This window comes from Nelumbo lutea, chromosome 5 (genome assembly GCF_056320005.1).
Source record: "Nelumbo lutea isolate HS-2025 chromosome 5, American lotus-T2T, whole genome shotgun sequence".
NCBI classification, from domain to species: domain Eukaryota; kingdom Viridiplantae; phylum Streptophyta; class Magnoliopsida; order Proteales; family Nelumbonaceae; genus Nelumbo; species Nelumbo lutea.
In genome coordinates, this window is record NC_142688.1 from 78,571,152 (window position 1) to 78,583,485 (window position 12,334).

General features: G+C 38.4%; 1 protein-coding gene across 6 annotated transcripts in view; it reads left to right on the top strand.

The window, feature by feature from the left end:
• The window catches only part of LOC148853017 (potassium channel KOR2-like), a 124,879-nt gene that overhangs the window by 28,728 nt on the left and 83,817 nt on the right, over positions 1-12,334 (top strand). For all 6 annotated transcript variants that reach the window (XR_016099950.1, XM_088947793.1, XM_088947795.1 and 3 more), the window contains exon 8: positions 11,286-11,507. Coding sequence is in view for 5 of the 6 variants with exons in the window: in XM_088947793.1 (XP_088803919.1) it covers positions 11,286-11,507 (222 nt within the window). In the remaining variant the exon portion in view is untranslated. The remainder of the gene's footprint in view (positions 1-11,285; positions 11,508-12,334) is intronic.

Below are 12,334 nucleotides of genomic sequence, written 5' to 3' on the forward strand. Positions count from 1 at the left end.
CCATAGACTGTCATTTCATGTTATGTTATGTTTCTCTTTGTTATGGGCCTTATTCTGGGCCCATACTCTGTAATGTTCTGTTTTCTGTATTTTTCTACCCACTCAAGGGCCTCTCTGTAATTTATCAAAGATTAACACCTTAATAAAATGTTTAGAGTGTTAAAGTGAGGTTAAGTTCGAAACTCTCACTCTCTAACACTCATTGCCGCCAGCTCTCTTCTCTTCCTCTCTTGTTTGTTTAGTTTCTGTTTTGCATCTAATCTCAAACAACTCCATACATCAAGTGAACTGTTTTTCAACTTGGTATCAGAGCGGGTCATTGCTTGGCATGTCCCTCATGTGGTTTTAATTCAGCTAACTACATGAGGAGGTTCTGGGGATGAATGTTTACAGTCATTCGCCTGGTTCTTGGAGGTCATTGGAGGGTGCCCAAGTTTCTATACACTTGGAGAAGGGTTCCGTGATCAGGAAGAATCAGAGAGCATGTTTTTCAGCCTGATTTGAAATCAGAGAAAAGGGGTTTCGAAACTAGCTCAGAGAGCAAAGTGTTCGGCCTGGTTTGAAGTTCAAATCAGAGATACTGTAAGTTGTTTTCTCAGTTCTTTGCTGAGTTATTTTGTTATTTGGGAGGACTGTTAAAGCATTCAAAGCACACCTCCATTCGGCCCATTGTTGCTAGACTGATTCTACTCAGAAATTTCTGGGTTATTCTGGAAGTGTGGTTTGGCTGTTATTGGACTTCCAAACTGCTGAAAACTGATCTAAACTGAGTGGTACAAGCCTCTACTTTAGTTCAGCTACTTCCTAGACCTAGACAGAGTGTTCTTGAAGTGATTTCTGCTGGTTAACAGCAAAGTGTTGACTGTTGCATACATAATGTTTGTAAAAAGTCCTCTTAGGTACTGTGGACTGTTTTCTTTGTTCTCCTTGGGAAATTATTGTTGGGAACGAAGAATACATATTGTTTGGAGGCCTGTTGATTGTTCCTTGAAGGTTGAACCAGGGTTTCTTCTCTTTGAAAGTGCTGCCACCGAACTTGGTTCTCACGGCTGTTAGTTCTGAACTGAGTTTGTGTGTTACTGTGTTTGCTATTATTTCAACTCAATTTGAGTTCTTTGAAGTCAGATCACTTTTAAAGGCTTGCCGAAACCCTAATTGAAGCTGCTACATAATGGACTTCTCAGAAATTGAGAACAAGAGCACTGTTGAATATGGACCTCATTCGGGAACTACAACTGATTCCTTGTTGGCTGTAACTACAGTTAAATTGGATGGAACCAATTATTTGGCTTGGTTACAATCCGTAAAAATTCATATTTGCAGTAGAGGAAATTGGGGGTTTATCTCTGGGAGCAAGAAAACTCCCCCAGAGGAGGATCCCTCCTATGAGAAATGGGTGCAGGAGAATTACACTGTGATTGGGTGGCTTGTGAACTCAATGCAGCCACAGATTAGCCAACATTACCTGTGGATGAAATCGGCTAAAGAAATTTGGGATAGTGTTGCAGAAACTTACTCCCAGAAGTTGAATGTTGCTAGAGCCTACAAATTGAGAAGTGATGTGAAGAATCTAAGGCAGGGGGAGAAGTCACTTGCAGCATACTTTTCAACCCTGAAATCTCTATGGCAAGATATTGATTTGATAGAGGCTATGACATGGGATACCCCCAAGGATGCTGAAACATACAGAAAATTGGTTGAAAGAAATAGGGTCTTTGAGTTCTTGACAGGGCTGAACTCTAAATATGACGTTACAAAGCAAAACATCTTGTCCAAGGAAGATGTTTCATTGTCACAAGCATATGCTTTGATCAACAGTGAAAAAAGTAGGAGGCAAGTGCAGGTTCAAGGAGTCAGTATCAATGATCATTTTGCAAATATGAGAATTAAACCCAAAGGGGTTACAGGAGCTCACAACGGCGTAGGAAAGAAGGAGGTGGTGTGTGAATATTGTTAGAAGCCAAAACACACAAAAGACAAGTACTGGAAATTGCATCCCAATCTTGTACCTATTAGATAACAGAAGAAGAATGATAGTAGAAAGATAGGAAGTGCACATACAGCCACAAGCACAGATACAAATGTTGAGTCTACCAGTGCACAGTTGGCAGCCATGAAAGCTGAATATGAGAAGTTTGGAAAGATGATCAACCAGCTTGAAGGTGTAACTTCATCATCCAACCCTTCTGAAAGTCCAGCCACCACCGCATTTGCTCACTCAGGTATAAGGGCTTCTGCTAACCATGCATCCACCTCAGGTAATCTCAAAACCCCTTAGATCATAGACTCAGGTGCTTCTGATCACATGACCAATCTTTCCACTTTGTTTGTTTCATATGATTTACTTCCTGGTCGTGACAAAATCACCTTAGCTGATGGTTCTCTTGCCCCTATTTCTGGCAAGGGAACTATCAAGGCTACAAACTCCTTATTCTTATTTTCCACTCTTCATTTACCTAAATTAAATACCAACTTATTATCTGTAAGTAGCTTGACCAAGTCATTGAATTGTTGTGTAACCTTTTTCTTTTCTCACTGTGTGTTTCAGCACCTGAAGTCTCAGAAGGTGATTGGGAGTGGCCATGAAGCGAATGGAATATACTTGCTCGATACCCCTAGCCAATGCTTTGATCATCCCAAGAATGTTGCTTTTGGTTCTACTTTTCCAGAGTCAGTCAGTCAAATTATGTTGAGTCATTGTCGGTTGGGTCATTTACCTTTTTCTGCTTTAAGTCATTTGTTTCCCAAATTATTTAAGGGAGTTAGTGTGTCCAGTCTCAATTGTGAGTCCTGTCAGTTGTCAAAGCATTATAGAAATAATTTCCCTGTGAGCAATAAAAGATCCTCTTTTCCTTTTCATATTGTGCACTCTGATGTGTGGGGGCCTTACCACTTATCCTCTATGGGGGGTTACAGATATTTTATCCTGTTTATTGTTTATTTTTCTAGATTCACTTGGATATACAGGGCTGATGGAACTATTGAGAGGTACAAGGCCATACTTGTTGCAAAAGGCTACACACAAACATATGGGATTGACTACTTGGAGACTTTTGCCCCTGTTGCCAAGATGACATCTGTGAGGGTTCTTTTATCTCTGGCAGTTCACTTTGATTGGCCTCTCTATCAGTTAGATGTAAAGAAAGCATTTCTGAATGGTGACTTACATGAGGAGGTCTACATGTGTCTTCCTTCAGGAATGTATGGGAAAGATATGCAAGGAAAGGTATGTAAATTTAAGAAATCACTTTATGGTCTCAAACAATCTCCTAGAGCCTGGTTTGAGAGATTTAGAGCTGCACTTGTTAAATTTGGCTATGTTCAGACACAGTCAGATCATACTCTATTTGTGAAGAAAAGTGGATCTCTGGCAGTATATCTCATTGTGTATGTTGATGACATTATAGTGACTGGTGATGATGCCTTAGGCATTCTGGTCCTTAAGTCTTTCTTCCGTACAGAATTAAGATTAAAGATCTGGGGGAGTTGAGATACTTCCTTGGCATAGAAGTTGCTAGATCCAAGGATGGGATTCTTATTTCCCAAAGGAAATATGTCCCTGATTTGTTGTCTGAAACTAGAAAACTTGGTGCAAGACCAGCTGCAACTCCCATTGATATGAGTCACAAACTTTCAGTTTCCAATGGAACTTTGTTGGAAGACAAAGGGATCTTTCAGAGATTTCTTGGGAAGGTTCTGTACCTGTGCATGAGTAGGCCAATTATTGCGTATGCTGTTAGTTGCATTAGCCAGTTCATGCATGCTCCTAGAGATACTCATATGGCAGCAGTAGAACGGATTTTGTACCATCTGAAAGGCTCTCCAGGAAAAGGAATTCTATTTACCAAGCATGGTCATCTGAAACTTGAAGCCTATACTGATGCTGATTGGGATGGAAATATTGATGATAGAAGATCTACCTCAGGGTATTGCAGTCTGGTGGCTGGTAATGTTGTCTCTTGGAGGAGTAAGAAATAATCTATTGTGGCCCGATCCTCTGCAGAAGCAGAGTATAGAGCCATGGCACATGGAGTCTCGGAATTGTTGTGGCTAAGGTCCTTAATGGAAGAACTTGGGATTGATCATAACAAACCCATGATGTTGTACTGTGATAATCAGGCTGCCATTAACATTGCTCACAACCCGGTACAACATGATCGAACCAAACATATTGAGGTTGATCGACACTTTATTCGAGAAAGAGTCTCATCCGGTGAAGTGTGTCTTCCATTCATTACTTTTGAAGGACAATTGTAAGATTTTTTCACCAAGGGCATTTCCAAGGCAAGACTTCAACATGACATTGGCAAGCTGGGCATGATTAACATCTATGCTCAACTTGAGGGGGAGTGTAGAGGAGATGGGCCGAATGGCCCATAAACTATCATTTCATGTTATGTTATGTTTCTCTTTGTTATGGGCCTTATTCTGGGCCCATAATTTGTAATGTTCTGTTTTTTGTATTTTTCTGCCCACTCAAGGGCCTCTCTGTAATTTATCAAAGATTAACACCTTAATAAAATGTTTAGAGTGTTAGAGTGAGGTTAAGTTCGAAACTCTCACTCTCTAACACTCATTGCCGCCAGCTCTCTTCTCTTCCTCTCTTGTTTGTTTAGTTTCTGTTTTGCATCTAATCTCAAACAGCTCCATACATCAAGTGAATTGTTTTTCAACTGTTCTCAATTCTAATATTTATTAGAGTTACAGTGGTTCTGCTTTGCCTTACATTTTCCATTAATGTGATAAGATTGTTCCTAAATTAATTAATGAAACTTCAGGTTGATGTTTTATTCTGTTACAGGACTGATCTGTACTGGTTTCAGCCTTTAATTAGTAGACAATAATAATAGCATGAGAGAGAGAGAGAGAAAAGAGAGAAAATAATAGAATAGAAGGAGAGATTACTGATTCGAACTGGAGAAGATGTGACACCTGCACCCTAATTAAGTATGGGACATAGTACTTAAATCAGAACATAAATAAAACAATGAGGAGTTCCTAAAGGCTAGAGGGGATGACTAAAACTGTACATCTAAATCAAAACAATGAGGGTGAGGTACCTTTTCTTGCCTCAAGCTGAGGGCTGTCAAGTTTAACATTATATACAGTACTCTTTTTTCACAAATCAATAAAAATTTCAGTTATGGATAAAAAATGAATCATCAGATTGATTTCAGATCAACAATTCCTAGGGTTTCAAATTGCAAGGTCAACAATGAACCAAGAATAGAGATACTTAGTCCAATACAAGGGGTAGTAGTCATCCTTTTAGCAAGAAATGGATAAAATCCACTACTACTGAATAAAATAGGTCTGTAGCAGACCACTTTCAATCTGATTGACATGGATTAGCAGGTGCAATACAAACTGGAACAGCATTTGTTACAACCATAATCTCTATGAAGATATATATGTTGTTAGATAGGAGTGATTAATAGTGCATGAGAAGGTATATTATATTTTAAATAATTAAAGATTTCTGTAGATCTCCACACATTTTATCGAATTCCTTTTCGATGAAGGCATAAATGCCAAGCAATAGAGACCAATATCATTATTAAGACCTTATCCCAGATATTGAGGGTTGGCTACACAGATACTGTTTGCAGCATTCCACTCTTCATAGTGCTGAAATTTCCATATGTAACCATGTAACACTGAAAAAAAGATTCATGGATTGGATAAGGTAATGCTGGTCATCTGCATGTTGTATGGTTTTTATTAGTTTTTAGTGTAATTTAAAAATTTTCAAGGGGTTTTTTTTTTCTTTTCAGGATTGAAGTAGTAATAAAATGACTTAAGTTCTAATAATTTAACAATGGATATGGTATTAATCAGAACAGATGGGTGAAACAGGATTCATGTATCCAATTGCCAACCTCATAAATGGGATAAGGCTTGGATGATGATGATGATGATGATGGTTTTGTTTTTTTCTTTTCTTTTCAGGGTATTTACAACTCATGCATGTTTCTTATTTTCTGGATTTTTGTCTTGTTTTGTATTTTGTTAACTTGTAGTCTTGTCTGACTGCTCAAATTTTGGTTTCTCTCATAAACTTGAGAAAAAAAGTGAGTTTCTTTTGTCTTGTCTCATTCCTTGGATCCCATATTAGAACTTTACAAGACCCTCATGGAGTATATTTGTGAGAGTTGGAATTGTGTTGGCAGGGAACAATATGAGGTTGGGGAAAGGAAACCTTTATCACATCCATGCATATGTCAGTCTGTGGCGTGTGGTGTGTGGTGTGTGTCCAAACGCCATCTTAATTTTTCACATTCCTGAAATTAATTTTTAATTGTGTTTTAACATTGGATTATAAATATTATCAATGTGGTGAGGCAATAGCTAGTCATTTGGCCCCTCTAGTCAATCTAACAACAAGTCAGTGCCTAGGTTCAAAGTAAACAAAAGAAAAATGATATGTTCTGAATGTAAGGCATTGATGCAGTATCATAAATAAATTAATATGGATGCTGTTAGTGTTATTATTTTATCTTTGTTGTTAGTGTGCTGTCAGCTTGTTCTTTTCTTCTTTTAATTAGTTTATTATTAGGGTGTGCCCCCAGGGGTATAAATGTAATCTCCCATTTATTATTATGTTATATCATTATAAATAAGAAGCTGGGCGCCGCCAGCAACACTTTTAGACTCCCAAACTATTTTCCCTCTCTCTTCTTCTCTTCTCCTCTCTCTTCTCTCCTCTCCTCTCTTTTTCTCACTCTCCAAGAAAGAAAATATGGTATCAGAGCGAGGTTCTGGGTGATAGGAGTCCTTTGTTCTCTTCAGAATCACATTCATCTACCCAGTTTTCTGATTTCTTGGACAGTGAAGGTAAGAAACCCTAATTGGACTGTGTAGAACAACCTGTTCCTATTTCTTCAGGGTTCTTCCTTGGTCATAGCACCAAGGTAACCCTAGTAAGAGAGAACCGATACTGTGAAGACCCTGTTCTCTCTTTGGCCGATGAAGGCTTTTTCTTTGGATTTGCACCTTCGGACAGGTGCTGTACAGGGTTGTGTGATTCCCTTTGTCATAGGAATGTGCTGTTGGTATGTGTAGTGGGTGGCCCACTGAGGACTGAAATTTAAATATCTGGATTGTTTGGTTTCTCTCAGTGAGTTTCAGTAGTATTTTATTATTTCTTTCTGGACTATTTGATTGTTCCTAGATTGTTTAGTTGCTGCTGTGCATTTCAGTGGTGTTTGGTTTTGTGTTTAGTGTCTGGACTGAGACTGTGAAAGGTACTAGCTCAGTGGGGACTGGTCGTGTGCATCTGTAGATCAGGTTCTTGACTTGTAGTTTGTGTTGCTCTCAATGGAAGATGATGACTCTGCCTCATTTGGGGTTCATCAACCCATGGACCAACTGGTATGGAAGGTGAAAAGGTGATGTTTCCTATGCTAATTACCCCTTTAAATGGCCTGAACTACCTGGAGTGGTCTAAGGGTGTAGAACTGTATGTAACAGTAAGGGAAAAAGCTGGTTACATAAATGGAAGGGTGAAAGAACCTAAGAGTGGGACAACTGAATATGATAGGTGGGACCAAGAGAACAGTATGGTGATGTCCTGGCTTCTTGCAGCCATGGAACCTGATGTGAATAAGAACTTTATGTGGGCAGATACTGCTAATGAAATATGGTAACAAGCTGAAACCACTTATTCCAAACAAAGACATTATGCCAAGATTTACCAATTACAAGCTAAATCCTCAACCTGTAAGCAGGGGAACCATAGTTTTTCAGCTTATTACTCAGCCGTTACTTCAGTATGGAAGGAGTTGGACCACTATCAGGCTATAGAATGGAAACATGATGATGATGTTAAGGCCTATAAGAAGCTACTTTCTCAGCAGTGGGTTTTTGCCTTCTTGTTGGGGTTAAACCCCGTATATGAACCTCTTAGAGTCTAGATTTTAGGCAGTAAAGAGTTGCCTTTAGTTTAAGAGGTGTATGCCCTGGTCCAATTTGAGGAAAGTAGGTGAAGTGTGATGGTTACAACTGAGGGGAGAAACAAGTGGCATTGGCTACAATGGGTGGTAAAGTTGTTGTGTTGATAGTATATGTGGATGATATCATCATTACATGAAATTGGAACTCAGAAATACAAAAGTTGAAATAGTTCCTAGCATCTCAATTTGAGGTGAAAGATCTGGGTCCATTAAAGTACTTTCTTCGAATGGAAGTTTCCTGCTCAAAAAGGGGCATCTTTATTTCTTAGAGGAAGTGCACCCTTGATTTGTTATAAGACACAAGCAAGTTAGGTGCAAAGCCAGTAGATACTCCTATGGATGTTGACCATAAATTGGGTGACTGTGATGGTGAACCTCTTAAAGATGTGAAACAGTTCCAAAGGTTAGTGGGAAGGTTTCTTTATTTGTCCATGACCCGTCCAAACATTGCTTATTTAGTTGGGGTTCTGAGCCAATTCATGCATTCCCCTAAGAAACCACTCATGGAGGCAGTAGAGGGGATTCTTAGGTATTTGAAAAAGTATCTAGGAACAGGTTTGGTATTTCGTAAACATGATCACTTGAAGGTGGAAGTCTTTACAGATGCTGATTGGGCAGGTGTTGTGGATAACAGAAAGTCCACAAGTGGGTACTGCACATTTGTGGAAGGAAATCTAGTGACATAGAGAAGCAAAAAACAAAGTGGGGTAGCAAAGTCAAGTGTTAAAGCGGAGTATAGGGCTATGGCACATGGGGTGGCTGAGGTACTTTGGTTAAAAATTCTTCTAGGGGAGCTTGAAGTTACTGTTCATAGTCCTATGTGTCTCTACTGTAACAACAAGGTAGCCATAAGAATTGCCAGCAATCCTGCCCTGCATGAGAGGACCAAGCACATTGAAGTGGACAAACACTTCATAAGGGAAAAATTGGAAAAAGGGAGAAATTTGTACTCCTTATGTTAACTCCAAGGAGCAACTAGCTGATGTCCTCACAAAGGGACTTCCATACTCATGGCACAATGAGTTGTGTGACAAGTTGGGCATGATAGACATATTTTGCCCAATTTGAGGGGGAGTGTTATTATTTTATCTTTGCTGTTAGTGTGCTGTCAACTTATGATGCTGTCAGCTTGTTCTTTTCTTCTGTTAATTAGTTTATTATTAGGTTGCACCACTAGGGGTATAATGTAATCTCCCATTTATTATTATGTTATATCATTATAAATAAGAAGCTGGGCGCTGCCAACAACACTTTTTGACTCCCAAACTTTTTTCCCTCTCTCTTCTCTTCTCTCTCCTCTCCTCTCCTCTCTCTTTTCTTTCTTTTCTCTTTCTGCAAGAAAGAAAATAATAGACTACAAATATTCAATGGTATTTAACATTTAGTTTACAATCCTTGTTTTACTGACAAAAATTAGGCTAGATAGGGTAGGATGGGAAGTCTAGCACACAATGGCTTTTCATGTAAGAAAACTCCAGCTCTTAAGATTCTGCTTGCTAGAGCTGCTCAGTCTACTACATTATCACATGCTAGCTTGCTTTGGGTCTCAAGCTGGTGCTTGCAGAAATGCTGCTCAGTTGGCAATTGGCATGCTAGCATGCGACATTTTGTATCATGCTGAGTGTGCTAACATTAACCACAATTAGGGGATTTGAGAAACTTGATGTGTTGTGGCACCATAGTGAGTGCCTGAACCCATCCCTCCATTTGTTGAGTTTTAGACCGAAGTTACTTGAGCAAAAAATAAGTGCCTATAATGGTATGAAATCGGACCCATAAGTGTAAGGAACAATGTTAATGAATGTTTGCTAATGGGGGTGTATCCCTAGATTTGTTAGAATACATAAGAACCTGGATGATCCAGTAACCAAGGCACTACCTAAGCTAGTGCTTGATTCATTCAGGGGAATTGGACTAAGACCTATGTCCAAGGGTCATAAGTGATGGAAACCCAACCTAAGTGGAGATCCCATAATCTAGATTCAAATGGAAAGAACAAGTCACCAAATGATCTATTAACCACTATATAAAAAGAGTGCTTCAAAGGTTTTGTCCACGAGGATTTTAAAGGTCTTATCTTATTTACTTTAGTGTCGGATCCAAGTCTGAAATATGGCAGCAATGTTGCTCCTTTGTCTCAAAGTTCTGGCTTAGATACTTTTGTCTTTCTTAAAAAGTCGGTAACATGTGGGAATTGATATATTTTTATTAGATTTTAGGTATTTAAAATTTTTGAAGGGGATAATATTATCCTTTTAGGATACATACACTACTTACATGCTTCTTCTTTTCTTATGGACTTTGTCTCGTTTTCTCTTTGTTTTTATTTATTTCTAGATTTATCCTATATTCCTAATTTTCTATATTATTCAAAATTTTTGGTTTCCGTCCAAATTTTGAGAAACAAGCAAGTTTCTCTTCTCTTATCTCATTCAAATCCCATATTGAAAATTTTCAAAACCCTTCAAAGTGTATTGTTGGATTTGGAATTATATAGGAAGAGACCCATATGAGGACAATAGTATTCTTGTTCTCATGTGGGAGATTTGGAAAAATCATATGCATGTACACTGAGCTAAGCCAGGTAGGGTCCGGGCAAGGTGGGGTGCAGGCATGTGGCGTGTGGTGTGTAGTGTGTGTCTGTTGATACCAATTATTTTACCAAAATTAATTTTTAACTGCATTTCATCTCAGATTTTAATTAAGTGTTTTAAATTGTTTCCTCTAGATACCCTTTCTTAAAATGTCATTTACTAAAATGTTGTATTTTATGCAATGTGTCCCTTCACTTTTTATTTCTCATATCTTCATGGAGACACTTTTAGGTATATATAAACCTATAGTCATGTGGCACTTTATTACTTATTTTTCAATACTTTCATTCAATGTCTATCTTCTGAGTTGGGAGATTGTTGCACTTCACTTAGGTTCAATACTTCGTAATGTAAGGTTACTAGGTTCCAGCAGTGGCTTTTAAATCCTAGAACAGAATGCCTGAAGAACCTGGAATGTAATAGCTCAGAATTTTAGGAAACTCAACCCAATTAAAATCAGCCAAAATCTTGTACTTCTTTTTCTTCTTGAAGCAATTAAAATTTATTAGGCATAGACTTAGAAGATTGACAAAGGGGCAACCTGTGGGCCAAAGAAGGTGCTAATAGTCAAGCTAAATTTAAGCCTTTATCTGTTTGGATTTCTTGTTTCCATTTTTACCTTTGTAGATTTCTTTCTGAAGATAACAGTAGCAAGAAGCTTGAGATAAACTATATACAAGATATTTCAATTTTTTTGGACAAGCTTTCAACTTAACTGTTTTTTCAGTTCTACTTGTAGGAAGAAGTAGCCATTGGAGAATATGGTTCAGAGGAATTCATTGCAGAACTTGAACCCCATAGTATCTTTGGCGAAGTTGCAGTGTTGTGCAATATCCCACAGCCATTCACAGTTCGTGTCTGTGAACTATGTAGACTTCTACGAATTGAAAAGCAATCTTTGGCTAGCATCTTGCAACTTTACTTCACTGACAACCGCCAAATTTTCAATAATCTTCTTAAGGTATGTTTAGATTGAATTAGAATTAGATTGTTTTTTCTAATATATCTATATGACCCATATTTCAACACTTTCCACAATTATCTCTCTGACATAAAGCGAATTTTGCATTATTTGAAAAGTTGACTGGGTAATGACTTCCATTTCATTAAATTTGGATACATGAAAGTTCAAGCCTATACAGTTGACGCAAACCAGGTTGGGTTTATTATTGACAGTAGTCTATGCCAGGATATTTTACATTTTTTGCGGCAGTCTACTTCAAAGAATAAAAAGCAGTCCATTGTGATGAGGTCCCATGTAGAATTCGAGTACTAGGATATAGAACATGGTGCTTTTGAGTTATTATGGTTAAAATTAATAACTCTTCTTCATGAGCTAGGGTGCTTATCAGAGGGACCAATGAATCACTCTTTACTAGCAAAGCCACAATTAGAATCAGTAGGGCTGCAACTTGGGTGGGCCCAATCAGAGCATTTGCACAGGTTGGACATGAACTCTTGGGATCCATGCTGTTCTTGATCCTGAAAACTCAAGTTTCACTTGAACTCTGCTTGCACTTTGGCTGAGGCCTCAGCTAGCACAAGCCCAGGTCAGACCAATTAGAGCAGTCAATTAGTTCATGTACTCACCTTGATCTATCCACCCCCATCCCATGAACTAAATTTTTTGTTATTTGTGGTAATCTGACTATGTCAAGGTATAAGAAACAATTCCTCATCACAAGGTCCCATGCAAAATCCAAGTATTGGGCCATGGCACATGGAGTTTGTGAGTTATCATGGTTAAAATACTCTTCATGAACTAGGGTGCCTAGTGGAGGAACCAGT